The following is a 26,390-nucleotide window of genomic DNA, read 5'->3' as shown; positions in this document are numbered from 1 at the left end:
GGCAACAGCACTGGAGTGGTTTGCTGTTTCCTCCTCCAGGAGATCTTCCTGACCCAGGGATTGAATCAGTGTCTCCTGCGTCTCCTGCACTGGCAGGTGGATTCTTTACCACCAAGTGACCTGGGAAGTGACAGCAGTGGGAATAAGTCAGAGTAACTAAACTGGGGCTGGTGCGCTGGGAAGGCCCAGGGGGATGGTATGGGGAGGGGGGAGGGCGGAGGGTTCAGGATGGGGAGCATGTGTATATCTGAAATTATTAAATTTAAAAAAAAAAATAAATAAAAAAAAAAAAAAGAAAATTAAAAGAAAAAAAAATCTCAGTGTTTATTTGTTTTCATTCTGTAGTTTGGGAAAGCATGTACGCATTTGACTATTTTAACGGTATTTACTTAGGACCTACTGTATGACAGGCATTGCTCTGGGCACAGTGAACTCAGTTGTGAAGAAACAAACCTCCTAGAGTTTCTTTCCATGATGGAAGATGGACGATATGGAAAATAACCTGAGCACAAGTACTGAGGACAGGAAGGAAAAGGAAGCCGGCTCAGGGGGACAGAGAGTGAAGGAGGGAAGTGAGTCCACACTGGGGTGTGAGGGCTCTGCTCAGAGCCCGGTAAGCAGATCTGGGGGAAGGGGCAGGGATCAGGCAGACCTGGAGAGGCTGCTCCACACAGAGGGATGGGCCAGTGCAGGGGCCACTGAGGAGATGCCCAAGGTGTTCAGGACAAGGAGGCAGGAGAGCAGAGCAGAGTAAGAATGAGGGCCGTGAGGGCAGAGACAGAGCAAGAGGAGCCTGGGGTCACTCCAGTAAGAAGAGGAGGGGGAGGGTGGACCTATTTGAGGTTTTAAGGAATTGCTCCTGTGCTTTACAGAAAAAGACAGTAAGTGGGGAAGGGTGAGGGTAGATACAAGTGAGGACGTTACTGGAATAATCGAGGTGAGAGACGACAGTGGTCAGGACCAGAGTGAGAGCAGTGGTAATGGAGAGATGGGGTCACACTCCAAGCACATGTTGAAGGCGGAGTCCAAAAGATCTGCTGACAGGATAGATGTGGGTTGTAAGAGAAGAGGAGACCATGGTATTTGGGGCGTAAGGAAGAGGAAGAACAGGGTCTCCATTTACTGAGCTGGAGAAGATGGTGGGTACAGGTTTAGGGGACTTCGCTTGTGGACAAGCTGAGATGACCTCTCGGTGGTGTCACATTGCAGCTGGCATGCAAGTGTGAAGGTCTGTGCTAGACACACAGGTGTGAGGCTGGCAAAGGCACAGGACTTCTTTTTATCAAGGAATGAGTGTCTCTTAAAAAGACATTTTGCTGATCTCTGCCTCAGCTTCCCACTTTCAGAGAAGGGATAACACCTGACCCAAGTCTTCACAGTGATACTTAAAGTGAGTGACAGACAAGGTCTGTACAAGAAATGGGAGCAGAAAGAGCAGGCTGGGCAGGAAAACCGAAAGGAAAGAAACAGTGTGCTTGAGGGACACCCAGCAGATCAGCTGGACTAAGTAGATACTTGTCTGTGAAAGCAGGAAAACTCAAAGCTAAGAAGGAAATAAAGCTGTAACTTGAGGATCTGGGAATCAATCAAAAGTTATATTTGAATATTATTTAAGAAGTAAATAGACAAAGACAAATCAGCCTATTTTCCCCAGGGTACCATGGGAAAAAAAAGAGAATAGATGACAAATACATTCCCAAAATGACACGATAGAAATCAGGCTTAAGAAGTTGTTCAGTCACTCAGTTGTGTCTGACTCTTTGTGATCCCATGGAACGCAGCACTCCAGCCTTCCTTGTCCTTTACCATCTCGTGGAGCGTGTTTAAACTCATGTCTACTGAGTCAGGGATGCCATCCAACCATCTCATCCTCTGTCATCCCCTCTCCTCCTGCCTTCAATCTTTTTCAGCATCAGGGTCTTTTCTAATGAGTCAGTTCTTCCCATCACATGGTCAAAGTATTGGAGCTTCAGTCTTTCCAATGAATATTTGGGGTTGATTTCCTTTACAATTGACATGTTTGATCTCTTTGAAGTCCAAGAGACTCTCAAGAGTCTTCTCCAACACCACAGTTCAAATACATCTATTCTTCTGCACTCAGTGTTCTTTATGATACAACTCTCACATCCATACATGACTACTGGAAAAACCATAGCCATGACTAGATGGAATTTTGTTGGCAAATTAATGCCTCTGCTTTTTAATATGCTGTCTAGGTTTGTCATGGCTTTTCTCCCAAGGAGCAAACGTTTTTAATTTCATGACTGCAGTCACCATCTGCAGTGATTTTGGAGCCCAAGAAAATAAAGTCTATCACTGTTTCCGTTGTTTCCCCATCTATTGCCATGAAGTGATGGAACTGGATGCCATGATCTTAGTTTTTTGAATGTTAAGTTTTAAACCAATTTTTTCACTCTACTCTTTCACATTCATCAAGAGGCTCTTTAGTTTCCCTTCACTTTCTGCTATATGGGTGGTGTTATCTGCATATCTGAGATTATTGATATTTCTCCCAGTAATCTTTATTCCATCTTGTTCTTCATCCAGACTGGCATTTCACATGGTATAATCTGCATATAAGTTAAATGAGCAGGGTGACAATATACAGCCTTTCACTCCTTTCCCAATTTGGAATCAGTCCGCTGTTCCATGTCCAGTTCTAATTGTTGCTTCTTGACCTCCATACAGGTTTCACAGGGAGCTGGTAAGGTGGTCTGGTATTCCCATCTCTTTTAGGAATTTTCCACCCTTTTTTGTGATCCATACAATGAAAGGCTTTATCATGTCAATGAAGCAAAAGTAGATGCTTTTCTGAAATTCTTGTGCTTTTTCTATGATTCAACAGATGTTGGGAATTTGATCCCTCGTTCTCTGCCTTAGAGTTAAGTTACATGGTATTTCATTAGAAGTCTGTGGTTGCCTGCAATTATCAATTGGCACATTCTGTCACAGACAGGGTTTTTTTGGAGTTTTTATCTACTAAACCCCCCATGCCTCAACCTAGGATGCACAGCAGTCCCTTTCTGCAGGTGAAGTCCTCACTTCTCTGTCTCTACTGCAGCAAATTTGGGGGAAAAGCAAGTAGCATACTGGTGCCACCATGACAAACAAGTCCTTTGACCTCCCTAAGTCTCATTTTCCTCTTCTATAGAATGTGCTGCAGAAACCAGAGTCACTGAACTCAAGGACGCTGTGAGAATCTAAAGAATTGTGTGAACACCTCCACAAATGAAAAATGGACATGAGTTGATTATAAGTTGCTGTCGGTGACTGATTCCTATTTTCTCACCAAGCCAACAGTGGGACCCTGTTTACAGTGTGAATCATAACCTACAAAGCACATGACCACCATGGAAGAAAGAGACTCCATCATAACCCTCCCTGACAACCATAAAGACACAGACACAGACAGGTTCCCCACTCACTCAAATCTTAATGGAGGTGCATCTGATGAAAGGCAGCAAGTGCTCTGCTGTGATAATTTATAATTACCTCCCATTCTTTCTTTCTTGAGCTCAGAAATTAATACCATCTCTTGCTTTGGGTTTTCATTGAAAAAATGAGCTATGTTATGTTCTCAGTCTCATGCCCACACATAGAATCACTTGGCCTCTCTTTCACTGTTGAGAGTCCTTGCAAACGGTTCCGCTTAGTTTTTATGCTTTGATTTTATGTTGGTCAAATGGTTTTCTTCTTAAAATAGCACCACATTTTAATACAGCAATCTTAACCACATTCTAGAAAAAGCATTCATGGTCTCTCTTTCCAGGACCTAAGAAATTATCTCTGAGTCTGGTAGTAATACTTTGACTGTGTTGTTGACTCTGAAAATTATATATGAACAAGCCACTAGGGGAAAAACATTTTGGAGGCTTTGAAGTAAAACCAAGTAGAGTTGATTTGTCAACCAACTTGTTCTGATTAGATTAAAGGGGAAAAGCCTGAGTTGAGCATATATTACAGTTTCTTCCACTGACAAGAAAGTGTTCTTATTCATATTTGTTACCTCAAAGTTAAGTAAGTAAGTGTTAGTTACTCAGTTGTTTTCCAATTCTGTGATCCCATGGACTATAGCCTATTAGGCTCCTCTGTCCATGGAATTCTCCAAGGCAAGAATACTGGAGTGGGTTGCCATTTTCTTCTCCAGGGGATCTTTCCAACCCAAGGAGTGAGCCCAGGTCTTCCTGTATTGCAGACAGATTCTGTACTGTCTGAGTGACCAGGGAAGCCCAAGAATTCAACCAATTCTCACTGAACAGCAGACACACAAACTAGAGGCAAACTAGGAGAAGACAATGCTGGTTTGATGCCATCCATCCAGAAGCACATCAAGGGCCCTTCAGCGATGGTGGAGACTTACAGTAGAAGCACCATGGAGCAGACTGCTGAAATGGTTAATGAGGGCCAGATGTGAGGCCCTGGCAGAGGACGGCTGGGTTCCAGAGTCAAACAGCAGGAGGCCCTGCTTCCTTCACAGCTTTTCTTTCATTTGGAATTGCTCTTTCTCTCACGGTCTATCAATATCCTGACCATTTTCTAGCCTCACCCAAAACACACTCTCCCATGAAACCATCCTGCACTCATCTCTCTTCCTGCTGGGTTCCCAAGGCTCTCATCTCTCATGAAGGACCATCTTATTCTGCTCCATTATTTGTACATGTGCACATGGCTTCTCTCAGCTCCTGCAGGGTAAGATCTGTGCATGAAGCTCTGTGCTGGACCCTGATGCTCATTATCTCTAATCCTCACAGCAAGATGCACAGTAAGTGCTGGCCCCATTTCACAGATGCGGAAACTGAGAGTGAGTGAGGTCACATCACTGCTCAGCTGTTAAACAGAAGAGCTGGAATCTGAACCAGCTCATGTCAGTTTAGAGCCTTCTTCTTTTTCACATCATGCTGCCCAGATGGTGACTGAAGGTATATGTGAAATGAAGACAACTCAATAAAGTAACTCAAGACTTGAAGGCCTCTATACCTAGACATATAAGTATCAACAAACTTATTATCTGATGATTGTCAAAGCAGTCTGAAAAGAAATGTCCAAGTAAGTGATCTATGTGGAAAAATATTAAACTAGAATTTATCAATTTGGTACCTCTAAATATATGTTCACTAAACATTTTCAAATGCCTTAAGGATAACATGTAACAAATGTTACATACTATATTGGGTAACAGGATATTGTTATTGTTGATTTACATAATGTACTATGTATAGAGCTCCTATAGAAATATCAACTTAAACAATGGAAGTTAAATACTCTTCCATAAGAAGTTAAATACTTCTTTCTTACATGTCACATTTTATAGATATAATTTTCCAGAATCTGGATGAGCTTATAATTGAGAATTAATTTATTTTAAAACTCATTTACAGAGTACTTGTTAGGTCCCTAGCAATCAGGTGCTTTAAAATGATAACCACATTTCATCCTCAAAATAACATCATGAGGTTGATAGTTTTACTATCTCCATTTTACAGATGAATAAACAGGCTTGTAAGGATCAAAAAAACCAAAACCAAACATCTGGTCAATAGAATGATTGGAACTCAATTCCTGAACCTTCTGACTCCTAGACCTTGGAGTTGATGTCATTAGCCTGAATCAACATCACAGTCTGATTACTTCATGTCTCCCTGTTTTGTTACAGAAAAATTTTCAGCTCAATGAACTTAAATAGCTACTTCAATAAGTTCTAGTATAATACATCTAGTTGCTACTAACATATGTTATACAAAAATGTTGCTTTTAGAAAGAGAGTGATGAAGATCCTACAGGCAGGCAGCAAAGGAGACACAGGTGTAAAGAACAGACTTTTGGATTCAGGTGAGAAGGTGATGGTGGGATAATTTGAGAGAATAGCATTGAAACATGTACAGTGCCATAAGTAAAATAGATGACCAGTGCAAGTTTCATGCATGAAGCAGGGCACCCAAAGCCAGTAATCTGGGGCAATCCAGTGGGATAGGGTGGGTAGAGAGGTGGGAGGGGGGTTCAGGATAGGGGGACACATGTATACCTATGGCCGATTCATGTTTATCTATGGCAAAAATCATCACAATATTATAATTATCCTCCAATTAGAATAAATATTTTTTAAAAAATAAATGTTGCATTTTTATGGCTTTTCCTCCAGGATGTGGGGGATGTAGGGGTAAGGAGAAATCTTTGTTATATTTATATGGATGGATAAATGGATAGAGAGGAAAAGGTTAGAATGATACCGATAGTAACCATTAACTGAAACTCTGGTTTGTTTACATTTCACAGGCATTTTCTGTAGTCTTTATAGTAACCCCAACCCTCCCCCATTTAATAAGAATGGAAATTGAGACAAATATCTGGAGTTACTACCCAGGACTGGTTCTCTCCAAAGTGAAAGTGAAAGTCACTCAGTCTTGTCCAACTCTTTTCGACCCCATTATAGTCCATGGAATTCTCCAGGCCAGAATACTGGAGTGGGTAGCCTTTCCCTTCTTAAGGGCATCTTCCCAAACCAGGGCTCAAACCTGGATCTCCCACGTTGCAGGTGGATTCTTTACCAGCTGAGCCACAAGGAAGCCCAAGAATACTGGAAAGGGTAGCCTATCCCTTCTCCAGCAGATCTTCCCGACCTAGGAATCGAACTGGGGTCTCCTGCATTGCAGGTGGATTCTTTACCAACTGAGCTATGAGGGAAGCCTGGCCAAGCCTTTTCTACCACACATGCTGTCTCTGTGTCTACAGGCCAGACTAAACTCCAGGACGCTACTATTTACTGTGATTGCCTTATGACCATCCTCTGATACCTGGAATCCAAAAGGAGACAAGCAGAGGCTCTCTTAACTTACTAGGTAGTTCTCAGGTATCATAAAGACCTTGCTGACCTCTTATTAACTGGAGTCACACACGACATTTCAGAGCAGCAACAAAACCTCCTGGAAACCCTCTGACCCAATGTTCTCACTTTGCTGCAGAAACGTCAGAGGTCCAGCCAGGTAACAGGACATGTCCAGAGTGACAGCAGGCAAGTGATGAAGCTGGGGCCAGAACTCTCCTCTCCGCTGCTTCTCCACTCTGGGCCTCCCTTCCTGCCAAGGATGGAATGAGCATGAGAGGCCCAAACTCCATGTCCCAACTATGCACAAGAACAGGAGAGCAGTCCATGTTTATAGAAACGTCACATCACATACAGAAGAATCACTGTGCAGCCCAGTCCTGCAGGTCCCCTTCCCACCAGAGTCTGTGCTGCACACTTGCCCCAGGGAGGGTAAAGCCCCAGAACACTGCCCGTGTTACTGGTCTAGTCACCCCACGAGGTTGTGGCAAAGCATCAGCTCCCTGGGATCTGAACTTGAGCTGCAAATGTAGAGATGAGGTGTCTCATTGCTCCAGGCCTCAGTTATACTAACTATAAAGTGAGGAAGGGAGTATCGAAGACACTCATAAAGAATGAATAACTCATAAATCTAAATTATCTGTGTGCATGTGCACGTGTGAAAGACAGAAAAAGGCTTTGCACATGGACTCTTAATAAATGGGAGCTACTGTTCTCACTGTTCTACATTTGCTGTCCCTTCTTTTCTTACATGGAATCTACACCATTTAATAAAAATCTAGCTCTTTCCTGCTAATTTGACATCATTTCTGCAAACATACAATCACCCATGAACAAGAACACAGAATAAAGAAACAAGCCCATTAAACAAGCAATTCTGTTCGTTCACATCATTGTAAAATGCTACTTACTTGATACAGGGCTTCCTAGCTGGCACTAGTGGTAAACAATCCACCTGGCAATGCTGGAGACATAAGAGACGAAGGTTTGTCCCCTAGGTCAGGAAGATCCCCAGCAGGAGTGCATGGCAACCCAACCCAGTATTCTTGCCTGGAGAATCCCATGGATAGATAAGCCTGCCAGGCTACAGTCCATAGGGCCGCAGAGTCGGACACAACTGAAGTGACTTAGCATGCACGCACTCACCTGATATAACCTATGATGTTCAAGTCATTTTTTGAGGAGAATTACCATTTCCTCACAAAGCAGGTTTGGAGTCTTCAACACCACACCTTTGAAGCTCTGTCCCTGTCTTCTCCTCACAGTACAAGAGAACAGTGGGATTCCAGACTGCACTGAACAGAACCCAGGGGTGGGGGTGGGGGGGAGCCCTTTAACACTATTATTCACTGAATTTTATAACCCAAGAGAGTAACACAGTATTTAATGTTATTTACTTTTTTCCCTTTCTTTTTGCCAAATTGTATTCTCCTATCAGTTTAGTTCTCATTATTTATTCACCAATCTTATTTAAATCCCAACGTACAGTTAAACCTTTCATCTCACCATTTCTGTGAAACACAATGCCATTTCTGAAAATAATCCCCCTCAGTGAAATGATGCAGTATTAAAAAGAAATGTTTAAGCATTCCTGTTTCCTTAAATGATAAATTACAAGTCAAAAATGAAGTGGAGAGAGACACTCACAGACTGAAAGGGAACAAGGAAGCATCAGCTAAGTACAGGGGCAGACCTTATGTGGGTTCAAACAGTGCTGAAGGAGATATCTCAGTGAGATAATCAAAAACATGCAAACACACACTAGCAGGTTGATGATACTCAGGTGAAATATATTTTTTCAGGTGAAATATAGTGATTTTTTTTTCCCCAAAGGCTTTACTATCTTTTACAGAAAACTAATGAAGTGTTTACAGATGAACTAATCTGAGGTCTAGGATCTGCTCCTCAATACTCTGGGTGGGGGTGGGGCTGGCAGAGGGCAGGGGTAGAGATGCAGCGAGACTGGCCACCAGCTGATTCTGGCTGAAGCTGGGGGTGGTACATGAAGGGTTCATTACACTGTGCTCTCTGTTTTTGTAAATTTTTATAGCTTTCCATTAAAAAAGTTAAAAGCTAATGAAACTTCACAGAATGAAACAATCCCCGCCCCACACCCGCCTCCCGGCAAAGGTATTCTGTAAGTGTCATTATCCCATAAACATTAAAAGGACAGCATATGTAAATATGCCTGCATAAAAACCCAGAAGAGCAACTTTAAAAATTAAGCAACATTAAAAAATCTTTCCATTTTGTTAAAAAGAACTTTTGACAAACCTTGTAGTTTAAAATCAACACTATCATTATTTGAAATTCAAGTAAACGCAACTCAAACGTCATTACTCACCTTTTTCAAATCACAAGCCTCTATTACTTTTTCATATCGTTCTTTGTCATATTTCTTCCCAAATAAAATGTTACTCTTCACAGTTCCTGGAAACAACCAGGGCTGCTGAGAGACATACGCGATCCTCCCGTGGATGCTGACCTTCCCTTGGCTCAGGGGCAGCTCCCCCAGCAGAGCATGTAACAGTGATGACTGAAACAGACGGCAACACACACATGTGAACAGGCAGCACTCAGGGCGGAACATGCCCCGCAGCACAGCCGACCCCACCCTGGTGCTTGATACAGGATAGAACCTTTTCCTTCAATAGGATAAAGTACGGCCCTCGCAGTTGATAAAAAAAAGAAAATAACACAAATGGTCAAGGAAAACAATGATTGATAAGGAATACATTAATAGTATAGTGAAGTCCCTTAGTCATGTCCAACTCTTTGTGACCCCATGGACCTTAGCCCACCAGACTACTCTGTCCATGGGATTTTCCAGGTTACAATACTGGAGTGGGCTGCCATTTCCTTCTCCAGCGGATCTTCCCAACCCAGGAGTCAAACCTGGGTCTCCCACACTGCAGGCAGACTTTACCATCTGAGCCACCAGGGAATATAGTACAACAACAGTATAAACAATCTACTCTGCCCAAGTATCCTTCAGATGAAGTTCTACTCAGGAAAGAGTAATTAAGAATGTTAACATCCTTCTCTAACAGAGCAGCCCAGCAGGATGTATATTTTCTATATCTGATGTTTAATTTAGTTGCTCCTGCATCTGGGTCTCTTTTACTTGACAAATACTTGTTCTTAAAAAGCTATGTGTGAAGAATATATCAAAAGATGATTAACTGAAAGAACTCTGAAGTGGGCTGTGTCTGCAGAGCAAAAGTCTATCATAGAGGAGATCATCACCCTTTTGTGTACACACTCCCACATTTTTAAAAATAATTTTATTTATCTTGAGCTTTTTTTTCATTTATTTTTTACAATATTGTGTTGGTTTCTGCTGTACCACAATTCTAATTTTATTTATTTTTGTTTGCATTGGGCCTTCATTGCAGTGCACGGGTTTTCTTATTAAGGAGCACAGGCTCTAGTGGGCAGGCTTCAGCAGCTGCAGCCCATGGGCTCAGCAGTTGCAGCTCCCAGGCTCCAGAGCACAGACCCAACAGTTGTGGTGCACCGGCTTAGTTGCTCCACATGTGGGATCTTCCCAGACCAGGGATCAAACCTGTGTCTCCTGCATTGGCAGGTGGACTCTTATACCACTGAGCCAGCAGGGAACCCCACATCCCACATGTAGATTTCTGTATTTTGTTGTTTGTTTTGCTGTTTGTTGTTGTTGTTTGTTGTGCATGTGCACATTTCCTTCAGATCTTCAACATCACAGAGACGTGGTATGTATCTACACCATCAGAGCGCTCACGACACTGGGCTGAAATAATATGTCTGCATGTCTGTCTCGCCCCAGAACCTGGTTGCCTCTGAAAGGCAGAGAGTTGGGGTCTTGCTCCGTCTGTATCTTTATCTCCAGCACGTGGCTGCACATTCGCTGCACGTGCACCGACAGGATCACATCAAGGCACAGGAGGAAATACTCAAAGTTTCTGGGAGGAGCTTTATGACCTCCAGACTTCCTGGAGGGGGCCACAAGATGAAAAGGAGTCCTCATTGTTTCTGTCCATTCTGAACATCTGTCACATAAACAGTTTCCTTCACTGAGATGTCCAAATTCCCCACAAGCAATTTGCAACTGGGCCATGTGAAGCACCAAGAAAAAAAAGACAATGTGTATTTATCCTGATTTATTTGCCACAGAACCTTCTTGTAAAATGAGTATTTCATGGAAACACTAGAGAAACACTGTTCTAGACACACTCAATTCAAACTGAGTCACACTTGGCTCTGGGCTCCACTCTGAGGATTGAACAGGGGCTGTGGAATTGCATCAAGCTGACAAAAGGCATCACAACTTACCTTTCCTGCACCCACAGGTCCAATCACAGCTAACAGTTCACCAGGTCTGACAGTAAATGAAAGGCCTTGTAGGGTTGGGGTCTCTGATGTCTACAAATTAAAGTTTATAAAAATGTACCCATTTTAATAAAGTAACACAAATTGTTTTACAAAGGGGAAAAGATAACAATAGTCGACATAACTGATATGCAAAATATAACCCACATTTTTCTCTTTCCTGTTTTAAAATATTGTGTTCTGGAGGTCTCTTCATTAAATCTTATCTCTTTGGGGATTTGAGGCAGCTTTAGCTAACTTTAGGAAGGTTCCTTCTTTGACTAGATTCCCATACAAACAGAGGAACGTTCCAACTACCACACAATTGTGCTCATTTCACGTGCTAGCAAAGTAATGTTCAAAATCCTTCAACCTAGGCTTCAGCAGTACATGAACAGAGAACTTCTAGATGTGTAAGCTGGGTTTAGAAAAGACAGAGGAACCAGAGATCAAAGTGCTGATATTTGTTGGATCTCAGAACTCCAGAGAAATATCTACTTCTGCTTCATTGACTACGCTAAAGCCTTTACCAGTGTGGATCACAACAAACTCTGGAAAATTTATAAAGAGATGGGAATACCAGATCATGTTACCTATCACCTGAAAAACCTGTATGCAGGTCAAGAGGAAACAGTTAGGACGAGACATGGAACAACAGACTGGTTCCAAATTGGGAAAGGAGTACGTCAGGGCTGTATATTGTCACCCTGCTAATTTAACTTTTATGCAGACTACATGATGCAAAATGCCAAGCCAGATGAAACACAAAATGGAATCTAGAATTCTGACAGAATATCAACAATCTCAAACATGCAGGTGATACCACTCTAATGACAGAAAGTGAAGAGGAACTAAAGAGCCTCTTGATGAAGGTGAAAGAGGAGAGTGAAAAAGCTGGCTTAAAATTCAACATTCTCAAATCTAAGATCATGGAATCTGGTTTCATCGCTTCATGGCAAATAGAAAGGGAGGAAGTGGAAACAGTGGCAGATTTTATTTTCTTGTGCTGCAAAATCACTTCAGACAGTGACTGCAGCCATGAAATTAAAAATGCTTGCTCCTTGGAAGAAAAGCTATGACAAACCTAAACTGTGTATTAAAAGGCAGAGACATTACTTTGCCAACAAAGGTCCATATAGTTAAAGCTATGGTTGTTCCAGTAGTCATGTATGGATGTGAGAATTGGACCATAAAGAAGGCTGAGTGCAGAAGAATTGATCTTTTTAAACTGTGGTGTTGGAGAAGACTCTTGAGAGTTCCCTTGGACAGCAAGAAGATCAAACCAGTCAATCCTAAAGGAAAGCAATCTTGAATATTAATTGGAAGGACTGATGCTTAAGCTGAAGCTCCAATACTTTGGCCACCTGATGCAAAGAGCTGACTCATTGGAAAAGACCCTGATGCTGGGGAAGATTGAAAGTAGGAGGATAATGGGATGACAGAGGATGAGATGGTTGGATGGCATCACTGACTTGATGGACCTGAGAACAAGCTCCAGGAGAATGGTGAAGGACAGGGAAGTCTGGCATGCTGCAGTTCTCTTAGTTGCAAAGAGCTGGACACTACTGAGCTACTGAACAACAACAACAACAACAGAAATACTGAAGTGGGTATCCATTCCCATGGACAGAGGCACCTGGTGGGCTATACTCCATGGGGTCACAAGGACTAAGACACAGCTGAAGCGACTGACACTTCACACTTCAGCCTAGAATATTAGATCTGGGTTTTCTGGCTCAGCTAGTAAAGAATCTGCCTGCAATGTGGGAGACCTAGGTTCAATCCATGGGTTGGGAAGATCCCTGGAGAAGGGAAAGGCTACCGACTCCAGTACTCTGCCCTAGAGATTCTCATGAACCGTATAGTCCATGGGGTCACAAAGAGTCAGACATGACTGAGCAACTTTCACTTTTCAAGAAAAGATGTATTTACGTTCTATATCTTTTGTTTAAGGTGATCCTATTGTATAGCACAGGGAATTCTATTTAATACTCTGTAATAAAACATAATGAAAAATAAACTAAAAATTAAAAGAATTTACATACTTTAAGCTCAACACATGCTAATACATTGAAAGCTTTCTTGAAAATGAGAAAAAAAGCAACATGTCCAATGCCGCAGGCTGATTTTACATTTAATCTCCATTCATTGTAAACCTTATTCCTGATTCTGAGAATTTTTATAACATATTCTCAGTAAATGAGAAAGTCATATTTTACAGTATGTGTAAAATCTCAAAATTCTCCAATAAATCTATATCACAGTTGTCTTTTAGCAGTCACGATTTTGGAATGAAAGGATTCTTACCTTTTCCCAAAAAGCAGTAAATGTCTGCACATCCACAATCGTTCTATCGTCTGATGGCAGCTGAGGGTAGCACTGTGACATCTCATCAAGTAACAGAAAGTTCTACAGAAAAAGGCAAAACATATATTGTTTATACTGCAAGAACAAAGCACAAACAAAACAACTGCTTCTCTGAAATTTGCAATAAAAATTTTATACAGCCTATCATTTTATAGCTGTATTTTATTAGGTCTTGGTTCACCTGAGAAATAGTAAATAGTATATGGTATGTAATACATTATTATTATAGTATGTATACATCTAAGTATATAATACAGTATAGCATATATATAAAATATAGCATATATATAGTATATGTGTATGTGTGTGTGAGAGAGTGTGAATATATAAAACAGATAATAAAGAATTCCTGGCCATGAGGCTATCTTTGCTACTTTCTCAACAAGTGTACTGGTTCCTTTCTAAGAAGAAAATATGGCTTCAAACTCCAATGCATTTAGAACCTGGACATTTCTATTGTTTTACTTCTGTGTTACCAACAATGAACAGGTGAGCTAGTAGGAAATTATTTCATAAATATTAACTGAATCCCACCAGGTGCCAAGCACCATGCAACACTGTTAGGAACACAGAGAGGAAGGCCCTTCCCAGGCCGTCAGGAATCAGGTGGCACAGGACAGGCTGGGAACACAAGACCAATGACAGAGACTCTGAGTGCAAACCCTGTACTCAACGCTTTTCTCCTCATGTGTGTCAAATCCATATCACTGCTTGTCATCATTCCAAAAAGAAAACACTCTTAAGTTTCTATGCCTTAAAAAATATTTTACAAGCATCTTTTCAAAAATGCTATCTCTTGTCCTTACTTGGTGCCCCCCTCCTCTGCAGCAGGAATGGCCGCACCTACCACTTGTTATCTTCTACACCACTTGGCAGTCAATCGATGCAAAGTAGCTGAATAAGACAAGGTTTTATAAATTGCTACAAAGCTGACAAACACATCCCTCTTGCCTTGCAAATGCTAGACATAATTCAATGAGAAAAGCTAGAGGGGTAGAGATACTGAACACACAACTTAGACCATTCCCACTCCCCAAGGTCCCGGAACGGTGAACATGGGGCAGAGATGGCTGGCTGTCCTCGAAATCTGCTCTCATTCTTCTGAGGTAACAGACCCTGGATTTTAGCTGCACTTGGCAGCCTGGAAGGAGGTCCTCTGCTTCTAGACTCCCGAGCAGATAGGAGCAGCCATGCGACCAAATCCAGGTCAGTGGAGAGTGACAGCAACCAGGACCTTCCTCCACTCCAAGGCCTGGGCCTTGGGGGCTGCCAGCTGGGTCGAGGTCACATGTGATGGGATAACAGAAGAGAAAGAGTCTGGGTCTCTAACACCATGGAGATGGACTGGTTGGATCTCCTTGCAGTCCAAGGGACTCTCAAGAGTCTTCTCCAACACCACAGTTCAAAAGCATCAATTCTTCAGCGCTCAGCTTTCTTCATAGTGCAACTCTCACATTCATACATAACTATTGGAAAAACCATAGCTTTGACTAGACAGACCTTTGCTGGTAAAGTAATGTCTCTGCTTTTTAATGGTTGCTGTAAATGTAATCAATTAAAGTGAGATCACAGTGGAGTAGTGTGGGCCCTGAATCCAGTAAGACTGGAGTCCTCATGAGAAATGCAGAGACAGCTTTACACATAGAAAACAGCTTACCTGATGGAGAGAAAGGCTGGAGTGATGGCTGTTACAAGCCAAGGAATGCCAAGTTTGGCCTGCAACCACTCAAACCTAACAGAGGCAATAAAGGGTGCTCCCTTATTGGATTCAGAGGGATCCTGACCCTGCTGACACCTTGATTTTAGACTTCTGTCCTTCAGGACTGTGACACAATACATTTCTGTGGTTTTAGGCCACGTGGTTTGTGGTACTTCATATCAGCAGCCCCAGGAAACCCATACAGAGCCTCACAAGGATTCTTGCATGAGAGAAAAACAAATGACCCCTGTAAGCAGCTTTACCATGGGTAACTCTGGGACCCACAGGCAAACCAAATTCTAACCCATATGGGGAAAAACTGAAACAAGCATGTGAGGATGTTTGAGAAAGAAAACAACACATAAACAATAATCTACTACCTTAAACATCTTGACACCCCATCTCTCATGCCTCAGAGTCATAAATGTGATTGCCACCTTCTACTTAAAATGAATAACTGGTCAAAGGCAGTTTAGTTCAGTTGCTCAGTCATGTCCGACTCTTTGTGACCCCATGAACCGCAGCATGCCAGGCCTTCCTCTCTGTCACCGACTCGCAGAGTCCACCCAAACCCATGTCCATTGTGTCAGTGATGCCATCCAACCATCTCATCCTCTGTCATCCCCTTCTCCTCCTACCCTCAATCATTCCCAGCATTAGGGTCTTTTCAAATGAGTCAGAGCTCTGCATCAGGTGGCCAAAGTATTGGAGTTTCAGCTTCAACATCGAACTGGTCAAAAGTGAATGTGAAAAACGTTCTGCAGGAAAAGAAAGATGTGATCCTTGCATTTCTTTCAAAGCCCAGCTGGTGGGAGATATGATTCTTTCACGCCCTCCTCCTCTCATCCAGGCTCACTGAGAACCTAGCACCGGGCATGGTGACTCCTACCCTCCCCGAGCCTGAGTCCAGAAGGAGGCAGGATGGACAGATGGTGGTCTGAGGACACGTTGGCAGGCTTTCAACCACCACAGCCTGAGTTCTCTCTCCACACCATCTCCCACACTGTCAGCCAGGTACCAGCTCTCATCTGTTCTGAAACAGTTCATATCTCTCCCAATTCTCTTTTCCCCTTGAAACAACATAGTTTAGAATCTCATTCACCATTAGTCATCTCAATAATGCAGCTTTTCTTTTTCTGATTCCTTCTGCAACATCACTGAACCTACCCCAAGACAACTCCCTCCTGATCTTACAGCCCCTCTGAGAGAGTCCACAAGCTTAACACCCCCCAGTGACCCAAAGCACCTAAGTCCACACTCCACAGGTGGCCTCTGCCTAGACACCCTGAGTTCTGACTCCACCCATCCTTCCAGCCCTTCTTAAACACTAGCCATATTGAAATTAGTTCAGCACATCCCCAGCTGGCACTGCCCTTCCTACTTCTGAATCCCCAGAAGGATAGTAAGTCACGTACAGAGGAGACACTACATCATTTGTGCACTTTTACTGTCCCAACTCTAACTAAGACCGAGCCCTGCACAGTCAGCCCATTGAGGGCATCAGCTAAAAGAAGGAACAGACTGCATGGCTGTTAAAACCATTCAACCACTGACTGCATGGCTACAGCCTTACACAGTCTAAGCTGACAGAGCAACAAGCAAAAGGTGATGGGACAGGCTGGGACCTGTGACCCTTTATGGGAGCGTTTGTACCTAAACAAACGTCTCTTTGAGCAACAAAGAAACCATAAGGGACTAAATATAACTGCACGCATGCAAAGGCAATTTCAAACAGTATTTCAAACAGTAAGACATAAAAACACCACAAGCCAACTGCCATTTCTGAGCTGCTGGGAGCAAAGCAGGGAACTGCGTATGATCTTGACACACGGCACCTACAAGACGGTGGGCAGACCATGAAAAATCACCCCTGTGGCTCAAACGATCAAGCCTCCCCCACCCTCACCCCACTTAAGGAACCAGCCCGCCCATCTCAAAGAATCAATGGGGCATCAGTTTCTTGTTTTAATATTTTGTGCTGTAGTACAAGCCTCAAAAAGCCTTGTCTGAATTTATCATCTGGCCTATTATCAATTTCTATTGATTAAAAAGACCAAGGGCTGGAGATTAATGTATTGGAGGTTAATGTATATGTTATATATTCAGTCTAGACAGAATCAAATACAGTTTCAACTTGAGCATGTAACCAATATTGAGTGTGTGTATATTAGAATAGAAATCGCTCACTTTCAAACAAAAAAGAAAGAAAAGGAAAATTATGCCCTAAGTGAATTCAATTTATTGAGCACTTGTCCACAAATAATAGTACTGAGGGGAACAGATGTCAGTTTTCCAAGGGTTAAAATGAGACCCCATTCTATACATGATCAGCTCCTAAAAGCATCAGAAGTGCTGGCTGGATTTTTTTTCCAGGACTCAGTCTGATGAAAGAGCTGAAATTAAATGGCCATTAGCCAGGAAGTGCAGACCCAGAACAGGTTATGCAGGAAAGTATAAACGTCAGAACTGCAGCCACAAAGACTGACTTCCCAGTGGCTGGTAATGGAAAACCTAAAGCTGCTTTGTGAACAATATAACCTCAGAGGCATATTTGACGGGATGCAAAAGTCACTGAAGACTTTTAGGGCTTTGAAGTTGAGATCTTTTGCAATCCTATTGGAGTCATTCAGTGCCAAGACCATGGGTCCTCCTTCCTCTCTTCAATAAAAATAGAGCCTTCTTGGGCCTTTGAGGTCATAATAAATCATTCATTTTCACAGAGCCCATTTAATCTTCATTTTAAACAGAAATACTTGAGCACCTACTGTGTGCAAGGCCCTAGTCTTCATGATAAAAATTATTTACCCCTGATTAGAGACAGTTTTTGGAGAAGGTAATGGCACCCCAATCCAGTACTCTTGTCTGGAAAATCCCATGGACGGAGGAGCCTGGTGGGCTGCAGTTCATGGGGTCGCTAAGAGTTGGACACGACTTCACTTTCACTTTTCACTTTCATGCATTGGAGAAGGAAATGGCAACCCACTCCAGTGTTCTTGCCTGGAGAATCCCGGGGACAGGGGAGCCTGGTGGGCTGCTGTCCACAGGGTCGATAAGAGTTGGACATGACTGAAGCAACTTAGCAGCAGCAGCACAGACAGTTTATAAAGGAGATAGGAGGTATGGTGGGAATCACAGGTTTGAAAGGAAGGGGGCAGCTAGAGACAGGCTTAGACACTAAGCAAAATAAGGACAGGAACAAAAATGCAGAGATCAGACATCAGCAGGAAAACATCTATGGAGCAAAGAATCTAGTTTTAAACACAAAGAACTAAGTAAAGCTGAGGCCACTCTTCCTGCCCAGGGAATAGGACTTCTCAGCAGGTCCTCCCCTCCCAGCCCAGAGAGGAATCCTGTTCACCCTGGTACTGTGCACAGTTGCTGCCTAGTCATTCCAGGTAGCACAGGAGATGCAATCTGTTTGTGTCTCCTGCTTTCAGACATTTTAATTGTCCTGCAGCCATCCCAGGGATGAGGGAGCCTGGTGGGCTGCCGTCTATGGGGTCGCACAGATTCGGACACAACTGAAGCGACTTAGTAGCAGCATTAGCAGCAGCCATCACTGAACGTCAAGAGCCTGTGAGGCTTTATTTATGCTACTGTCCATAAAGGAGCATGGGTCTTATGATACTTTTAACACACTTTACCTAAGAAAAGAGGGAAATACATACATTTTGGAAAGACTGCCAGCTTGGCACTAAAAGAGTTAAATCTCACCTAACTGGCACACAGTGACACTACATAAAAGGAGGCATTTTAGGTAAAATCCACCTATAACTTTAAAAAGTTATTTTTCACTAAACCTTGATTCTTCGGATGCTGATGACAGCCTCTGACACCTTCTCAATGGCCAGGGGGAAGTAGAGGGTGCTCGAGAACCGCAGAGCCTCAAACAGCGTCACCACCACAAACACTTGGCTGGTTGTGATCAGGTTGTCAAGGAGCTCATTGGCAATGAAGGTAACGAAAATCATGATTTTGCTCACAGCAAAAAATGATGTCAAATTCATGCCCCTAAGGTAGGAACTTCTCAGAATTTTGGAAATTTCCTTCCTGTAAAAGAGAGTAGGATATAGGTTTTATAAGAAGCATCAACATACAAGACATGAATTCAGTGCCATGTGTGAGTGGCCCCTTTCTAGGGAGTGGACACACAGATAAAGATAAACCATCCCTCACCTCATGGAGACACTACACAGTGCACACTCGGGGTTCCCCAACACCAATATCACACACTGTGTCACCACTTCAATCTTTCAAGTGAAAGGAGGCTTAATGTCACACTTTCAAACATTCTGCATCAGTCAGACTGGGTTTGAACATTCATTCAACAAACATTCATAATCACAAGTCCTGGGCCAGGCTCCTCACAGAAAGACACAGCCTGTCCCCTCCAGGGGCTCATGAACGTGTTGGGGAAGAGAATTAGTAACCAAAAAACTTGGGAGACAATGGACAGAGACCGTCAGCACAGCCCCCAAGGGAGCCCAGAGCAGAGGTGTGCAACTCTGAGCAGTGGAGTCAGGGCAAGTCATACACACACGTGGACCCTGAGAAGATGAACTGGAGTCAATCAGGCTTGGTGGAGGCCAGAGTAGAAGGAAGAAGGAAGTGTATTCCCAGCAGAGGGAGGGGCCCCCATAAAGGTGCAAAGTCAGAGGTGACAAGGTAGAGTCAGAGAAATGCTCATCAGATATTTAAATGAAAGATGGAGAAACATCCTACAAACATGAAGCAAAACAAAAGGAACAGTATTTTCATAGCTCCATTTGAAATTAATAATAGTGATTCATGAGCTTTCCTGGTGGTAAAGAATCTGCCTGCAATGCAGGAGACATGAGTTCAATCCCTGTGTCGGGCAGATCCCCTAGAGGAGGAAATGGCAACTCACTCTAGTATTCCTGCCTGGGAAATTCCATGGACAGAGGAGCCTGGTGGGCTACAGTACATGGGGTCACAAAGAGTTGGACACAAACAAACAACTACGCATGACAATGACAAACAACAGTGATTCATATAGTTCGGCTCGATACAAGTACACCCAGTCTCTATAATCTCCTTGTTTGTACTCCATCAACATAAGTTACAATTTTAGTTTGAATGTCATTGTCTCAAATGCTAAATATCTTAAAAGCATTGCTCATTAGGATTTGAGGTATTAAGAACTACTTAGAATTTCATTTCTATACAAGTAAGAAGCATATATACTTTTTCCTTTGAGAAGATGGTAAATGGAAGAGAAGGTTAAATGATGTCTCCACTATTCTACGGAACCCTCCTGTGACATGTAGGGGATGCAGTGAATGGTAAGTATTTAAGCTCACCTTAATGTGAAGGTGAACTTAAAAATGTATTTGGTAAGACATCGAAAGCATTTAGTAGACTAGGAAATAAACCATGAAAATATGGAGTGAGATATATATGGAAATATATAAATATATATATATATATATGGAGAAGGCAATGGCACCCCACTCCAGTACTCTTGCCTGGAAAATCCAATGGATGGAGGAGCCTGGTAGGCGGCAGTCCATGGGGTCACACAGAGTCGGACACAACTGGGGGACTTCACTTTCACTTTTCACTTTCATGCATTGGAGAAGGAAATGGCAACTCACTCCAGTGTTCTTGCCTGGAGAATCCCAGGGATGGGGAAGCCTGGTGGGCTGCTGTCTATGGGGTCGCACAGAGTCGGACACGACTGAAGTGACTTAGCAGTAGCATATATATATACATATATATATATATATATATATATCAATCACACACTTACCTTCTCAATCTGGTAATAAGGTCTATAAATGACTGTTCCCAAACATTCATTTTTACTGTTCTGATGCCAGTTATGACTTCACTCATGGTCCTGATCCTGTCGTCTGTGAGAGCTGCAGTCTTACTCCTGAGGAGACAGATGTAAGACGAGCCTCAGTGACCACAGCCCAGCTTTCCTTAGCAGCAGCAGCAGGAGTGGGCACGGGGATGGGGCTAGGAATCAAAAGATTCTCTACAGCCCTTTTGCACTTAGAACACAGGCAGGTCCTACTCAAAGTACACATGGAGTAAAGGGTTTCAGTTAGGAAGTCAAACACTCAGCCCATTTCAAAAAGTAACTTGGAGAACGTGAAGCATCGGCTAAGGAAAACCTGAAATGAGTCCGATATAAACCACCTGCTCAAAGAGGTCACAGTCAGGTAGGGAAGGCAGAAAAGCACCCAAATCTACCAGGAAGACAGTGGCTGTGCTGTAATAAAATAGGAGTAAAGTTCTGGGGAGCAGAAAAGATGGTGCTGTTAATTCCAGCAGGAAAGGAGAACAAGAAGAGCTTCACAGACCTGGTAGCACTGGAACAGGGCCTTGGAGGATAGGGAACCTCTCTCCATATCAATGGCAGGAAAAGGAATTCCAAATAGAGAAAGACACCTAGCATAGAACGGAACACAGACAACACACACAAGGCTCAAGGAGCTTCAAATAGCTCATCTCCATCACCTGACAACCACCCACTTCCAACCCTCTGGCACCTGCTTCAGGTCTAACTCAGCAGCAGAAGGCTCTTCACCACCAGCCACTTTTCTGTCACATGTACTGCTGTGAATGTGGGGCTTCATAAAGACACAATGAAGATCAGCCTGGTCCTTGGGGTGCTTATAACTTATTGGAAACATGAACAGAATACCTGAAAAGGTTCCAACAGAAGCATAACAAAAATATATGTGGTGAGAAAAGGGCCTACAAGATTATTACTATTTAAAAAGATTTAAATAACTTGGACATGGGTAAATTCTGCTGAAGAACACTCTACTTATTTAGATATGGTGCCAAGAGGACCCAGTGAATGCCTTCACTGTTCCTGTTTCAGGATCAGCCTTCAGTTTAAGGCTGGAGCCTTCACTGGCTAAGCCTGAAGGGTCTACAACCTACACAAAGAAGAGACCAGAAAAGGCATTTGTCTTGTTTTCAACAAAAGCATCATGCAAACTGTGGATGTTACCAATTACATAGTGTCCATTTTTAAAAGAAGTGTTTCTCTTACCGGAGTGATGAAAATGACATCCCAAAGCAGCTTTGCAAAAGCAGAAGAATAATGAGAACCGCCATCCCAGCAAGACACGACATTCCTATTTCCATCCAGAGCAGAGCAGTCACTGCGATAACCTGCAGTGGCCCCACCCACAGATAGTGCAAGAACGTTGTTACCTTAAAAGAGAGAGACAAAGCCTTCTTAGGACTGCATACAATACAACAAGTGAGGACACAGGGTAGAAACAATCTGCTCTGAAGGAACAGACAGGAACCTAAACAGTAATGATCTCACTGGGTTTTAAACCTGCTGAAGCAGAAATCCAAGTGTCCACTCAAGATTATGCCATTCAGGGGCAGCACAGGGCTGGCTTCAGGGATGTCCTGGGAGAATCAGACCAGCAGCATTGAAGGAAGATGTCTATTCTGTCCACAACACAGATGAGCTCAGGGCTTCCCCAAATGCTCTCTGTCCTAGAATTTAGACCCATCTCCTCTGGGGAGCCATGGCATCCCAGGAAAACCTATATTATGGTACCTACCACTTTCTCCAGTAATTACTTGTGTATTTAGCTCCCTGATAGGTTCTGGCTTCTATAGGACAAAAACTAAGCTTTGCTCATCCCTGAAAGTGAGCAGGGGCCTCACTTCATGTTTGATGAATGAATACTTGAAAGAGAAGTATCTAGTGCAACACAGATCTGACCAACAGCTACAAGGCCCTGGGTAATGTGATCTATGCATAAGGTCAGTGGAAAAAAGACTGTGGAGGGGACGGTAGAGAGGAGGTTGTGTCTTGCTGGGGACCACACACTTGGCATTATTCTTCACAGGTTCCCTACGCAGCAGACACTGAACAGGGTGCAGGAGAAAGAACAATCCCTCCCACCAGGCCTTCATCATCCAGAGGAGGAGAAAGACAGTTCAGCAACAGCTGCACCATATGCCAAGGAGGGCCGCTCCAGGAGGACCCCTAGGGACACTACCAAACCTGAGCAAGAACACTGCTGCCTATTTATTATTAGAAAAACAAAACTCTCATTTACAGAACAACACATATAATTACATCAAAGTTGCACACAGAGAAATGAAAGTTGGATAAATACAACCTTTGTCTTATATCCTCAATGGAATCCTGGCTAACACCAAACCCTGGCACCTCTCATCCCAATAAGCTGAACCCAATGAGAAGGATGGGAAATGGAAGAGGATCCCTCAGGGACAGCTCACCTGGTCAAACCTGTTCACATCGTTGGACAGCAGGTTGACTATCTGGCCTGTGGTGGTCTTCCCCATGGCCGAGCTACTCAGGCGAAGTGCCTGAAATGAGAGAGGGAGACAGAGAACTGGATTCCTAAGGTGATACCAAGTCATCTTAGAACATAACACAATGGAGCATGTGTTCCAGGGGTCTTGAGTGGTGTCAGCAGGAGCAGGATGACCCCTGACAGCAGGGCTCTAGGGACCTTTGTTCAGCCTCTAACTCCTGAGTGTGGCAGCAGCCCCTCCAGAAAGGATGGCAAAGGGAGGAGCAGGAGGTAGAAGCAAAATCCCCACCCTATTTCATTGAACTTGGACCTGTCTGAAGGGTAAAGGGTGTAGGTTTACACTTAAGAGACAACTAAGTAATTTTGAGCCAAATTAGATGAGAGCAGAAAGGCTAATTTAAGGAAGGAAATTTGGAGACTTGTATTATAAATCTGGACTCAATCATTAATTCTGTGGGTGACAATATTTAAACACTTCGGGCTTAGATTGTTCGTTCTGAAATGAGTAAGTATAATATTAAAAACACTGTTCCTGTGAGGAAACTGTGTTCTTAATGCCAGTCTGCTGACTTACAAAAACCACAACCCGTGTTACACAATCCTTTTATTTAGTAAGAAAAATGCCCTAGAGATTTGAGGAAACTGAAGACACACCAGGAGTTGCTTCAACAGACCGCCAACTGGAGCTACTGATCCAAACACAATTTTATACTTTATAAAAATGCTTTGTTTACTCTTCAAGTTAAAGAAAACCAATGATCAAGTGAGAATGTAAAATGATATAACCACATGGAAGAGAATATGTAAGTTCCTCAAAAATTAAACATGAAATTATCATACAATACAGAAATTATACTACTAAGGATATACTCAAGAAAAGCTAAAAATGCAAACTTGAACAGACAATTTAACTCATATTCAGAGCATCTATGTTCACAATAGCTAAAAGGTGGAAACAACTGTCCCTTGACAGATGAGAGAATACACAGAATGTTGTATAGACCTATAATGTAAAGTTATTCTGTCTTAAAAAGGAATTAAATTCTGACACCTGCTACAACATGGATGAACCTTGCAGATATTGTGCTACAGGACATAAGACACACACACACAAAATGACAAACACTGTATGATTCCACTTAACAGAGGTACCTACAATAGTCAAATTCACAGAGAAAAGAACGGTGGTGGGTAAGGGGACAGGGGTTGGGGAGTTAGTGTTTAATGGGTGCAGAGGTTCAGTTTGGGAAAAACAAAAAGTTTCAGAGATGAATTATGGTGATGGCCACCAACAATGTGAATGTACCTAATGTCACTAAATGCTGCATTGAAAAGGAGTGAAAATAGGACAATTTATGCAGTGTATATTTCCACACACACACACAAAAAAGATTAATGATCAAAAGCCAAAAGTAACTTTACCAAATTTGTGACAATGTATTAATAAATAAATGGCAAGTCATTTTTATTTATGAAACTTCCCACAGGATCATTCAAAATTCAGCTGAAAAGAGCATGAAAATGCTGAATGGGCCATGTTAGGAGTGGCAGATGTGCAGCCTTAGAGATCCCCTGGAGACCTGCCCCAGCCTGGGATCCATGGTGTAGACAAACTACAGCTACGAGCTTAGCAGCCACTCCATTTCTAACACTCGACCTGGTTTCTTCCCAGGACCAGGGATCAGGAGGTGGGGCCCAAGATGCACCACAAACGTTCAGAGGGGCCTTTCAGAGCTGCTTTGTCGCACCAGTTTTTGGGTCCTAGGGAATCAGTCCACCTGTAACCTGAAAAGGAGTGTCTTGTTTCTGCAACAGCAGGACTCTAGATGCAAGGCCGTGAACAAGGAAATCTGTCTTTCCCATGTTTCTGGAATTTCAGATTATGTCAACGGTGTAATCCCCACAATTTCTGACTTCATACAGGAACCACCTTTTGGTTACATTCACATAAGCCAATGTGCCAGGTCAGGCCACACTTCCAAAAGGCAAAATTTCAAAGTGTTAGAGGGAAGAGGAAGAAAAACAAGTGGACAATGGCTCAACTGTGCTGCAAAGACTGAGCTTTGACTAAACCATCACCTCACACCTAACTTAAAGTTTTCACAATGCAGTTCTGGTAAAATTTCATAATTATTATGAGAGTTATGGAGAAGGAAATGGCAACCCACTCTAGTATTCTTGCCTGGAGAAACCCATGGACAGAGGAGCCTGGCAGGCTATGGTCCATGGAGTCACAAAGTGTTGGACACAACTGAGCGACTATCACTCACATGAGAGTTAAGCATGATCTGAAAAGACAAACATTTAGCCGATTTGTGGGTAAATCTGAGTATCCATCTCCTAAATGGTTAAAGCTGCAACAGAATAACAAAGATGATGTTGAACAGCAATGAAGACACTGACTGGAATGTGTGGGCACTGCTGAGATTTCCACATCACCCAGAAGGAAACCAACTCAGATGCTGCTGCCAAACAAGACACTGAGGTCTCCAGGTTCACTCAGTCCCGGGATGTACAAGACTCTGCTCAAGGAGAGATGAGATGACATCTCACTTTCTGCTGACAGAAGTATTCCAAAGAAATGGAAGTTCTAGACAAGTAGCAACCAGGTAAAAGAAGCAATATTTTAAAGTTAAGCTGTTTGGGTTTATCTTTCAATGAGGGCTATATTTATTAATAAAAATTGCATATGTTTAAGGTTACCACATGATGCTTTTATATAAATACACATTGGGAAATGATTACTATATTAAAACCACTTAAAATATCCACTACCTAATATATAGTTATCCTATTTTACATGTGTGGTGAGAACATTTACGATCTACTTTCTTGGAAAATTTCAAGGCTACAATACAGTCAAATAAGGATT

General features: G+C 42.7%; 1 protein-coding gene across 1 annotated transcript in view; it reads right to left on the bottom strand.

The window, feature by feature from the left end:
• Positions 1-26,390, bottom strand: part of LOC147361892 (ATP-binding cassette sub-family C member 4-like) — a 111,719-nt gene that overhangs the window by 58,127 nt on the left and 27,202 nt on the right. Inside the window, exons 5-11 of the mRNA XM_086330217.1 lie at positions 23,481-23,570; positions 22,264-22,427; positions 21,004-21,129; positions 19,034-19,283; positions 13,475-13,576; positions 11,132-11,221; positions 9,165-9,356 (exon numbers count right to left, since the gene is read on the bottom strand). Coding sequence (XP_086186343.1) covers positions 9,165-9,356; positions 11,132-11,221; positions 13,475-13,576; positions 19,034-19,283; positions 21,004-21,129; positions 22,264-22,427; positions 23,481-23,570 — 1,014 coding nt within the window. The remainder of the gene's footprint in view (positions 1-9,164; positions 9,357-11,131; positions 11,222-13,474; positions 13,577-19,033; positions 19,284-21,003; positions 21,130-22,263; positions 22,428-23,480; positions 23,571-26,390) is intronic.

This window comes from Bos grunniens, chromosome 12 (genome assembly GCF_055505025.1).
Source record: "Bos grunniens cultivar Pamir isolate PY7600 chromosome 12, Bosgru_T2T1.0, whole genome shotgun sequence".
NCBI lineage: Eukaryota > Metazoa > Chordata > Mammalia > Artiodactyla > Bovidae > Bos > Bos grunniens.
This window is presented reverse-complemented; position numbering and strand designations above follow the sequence as displayed.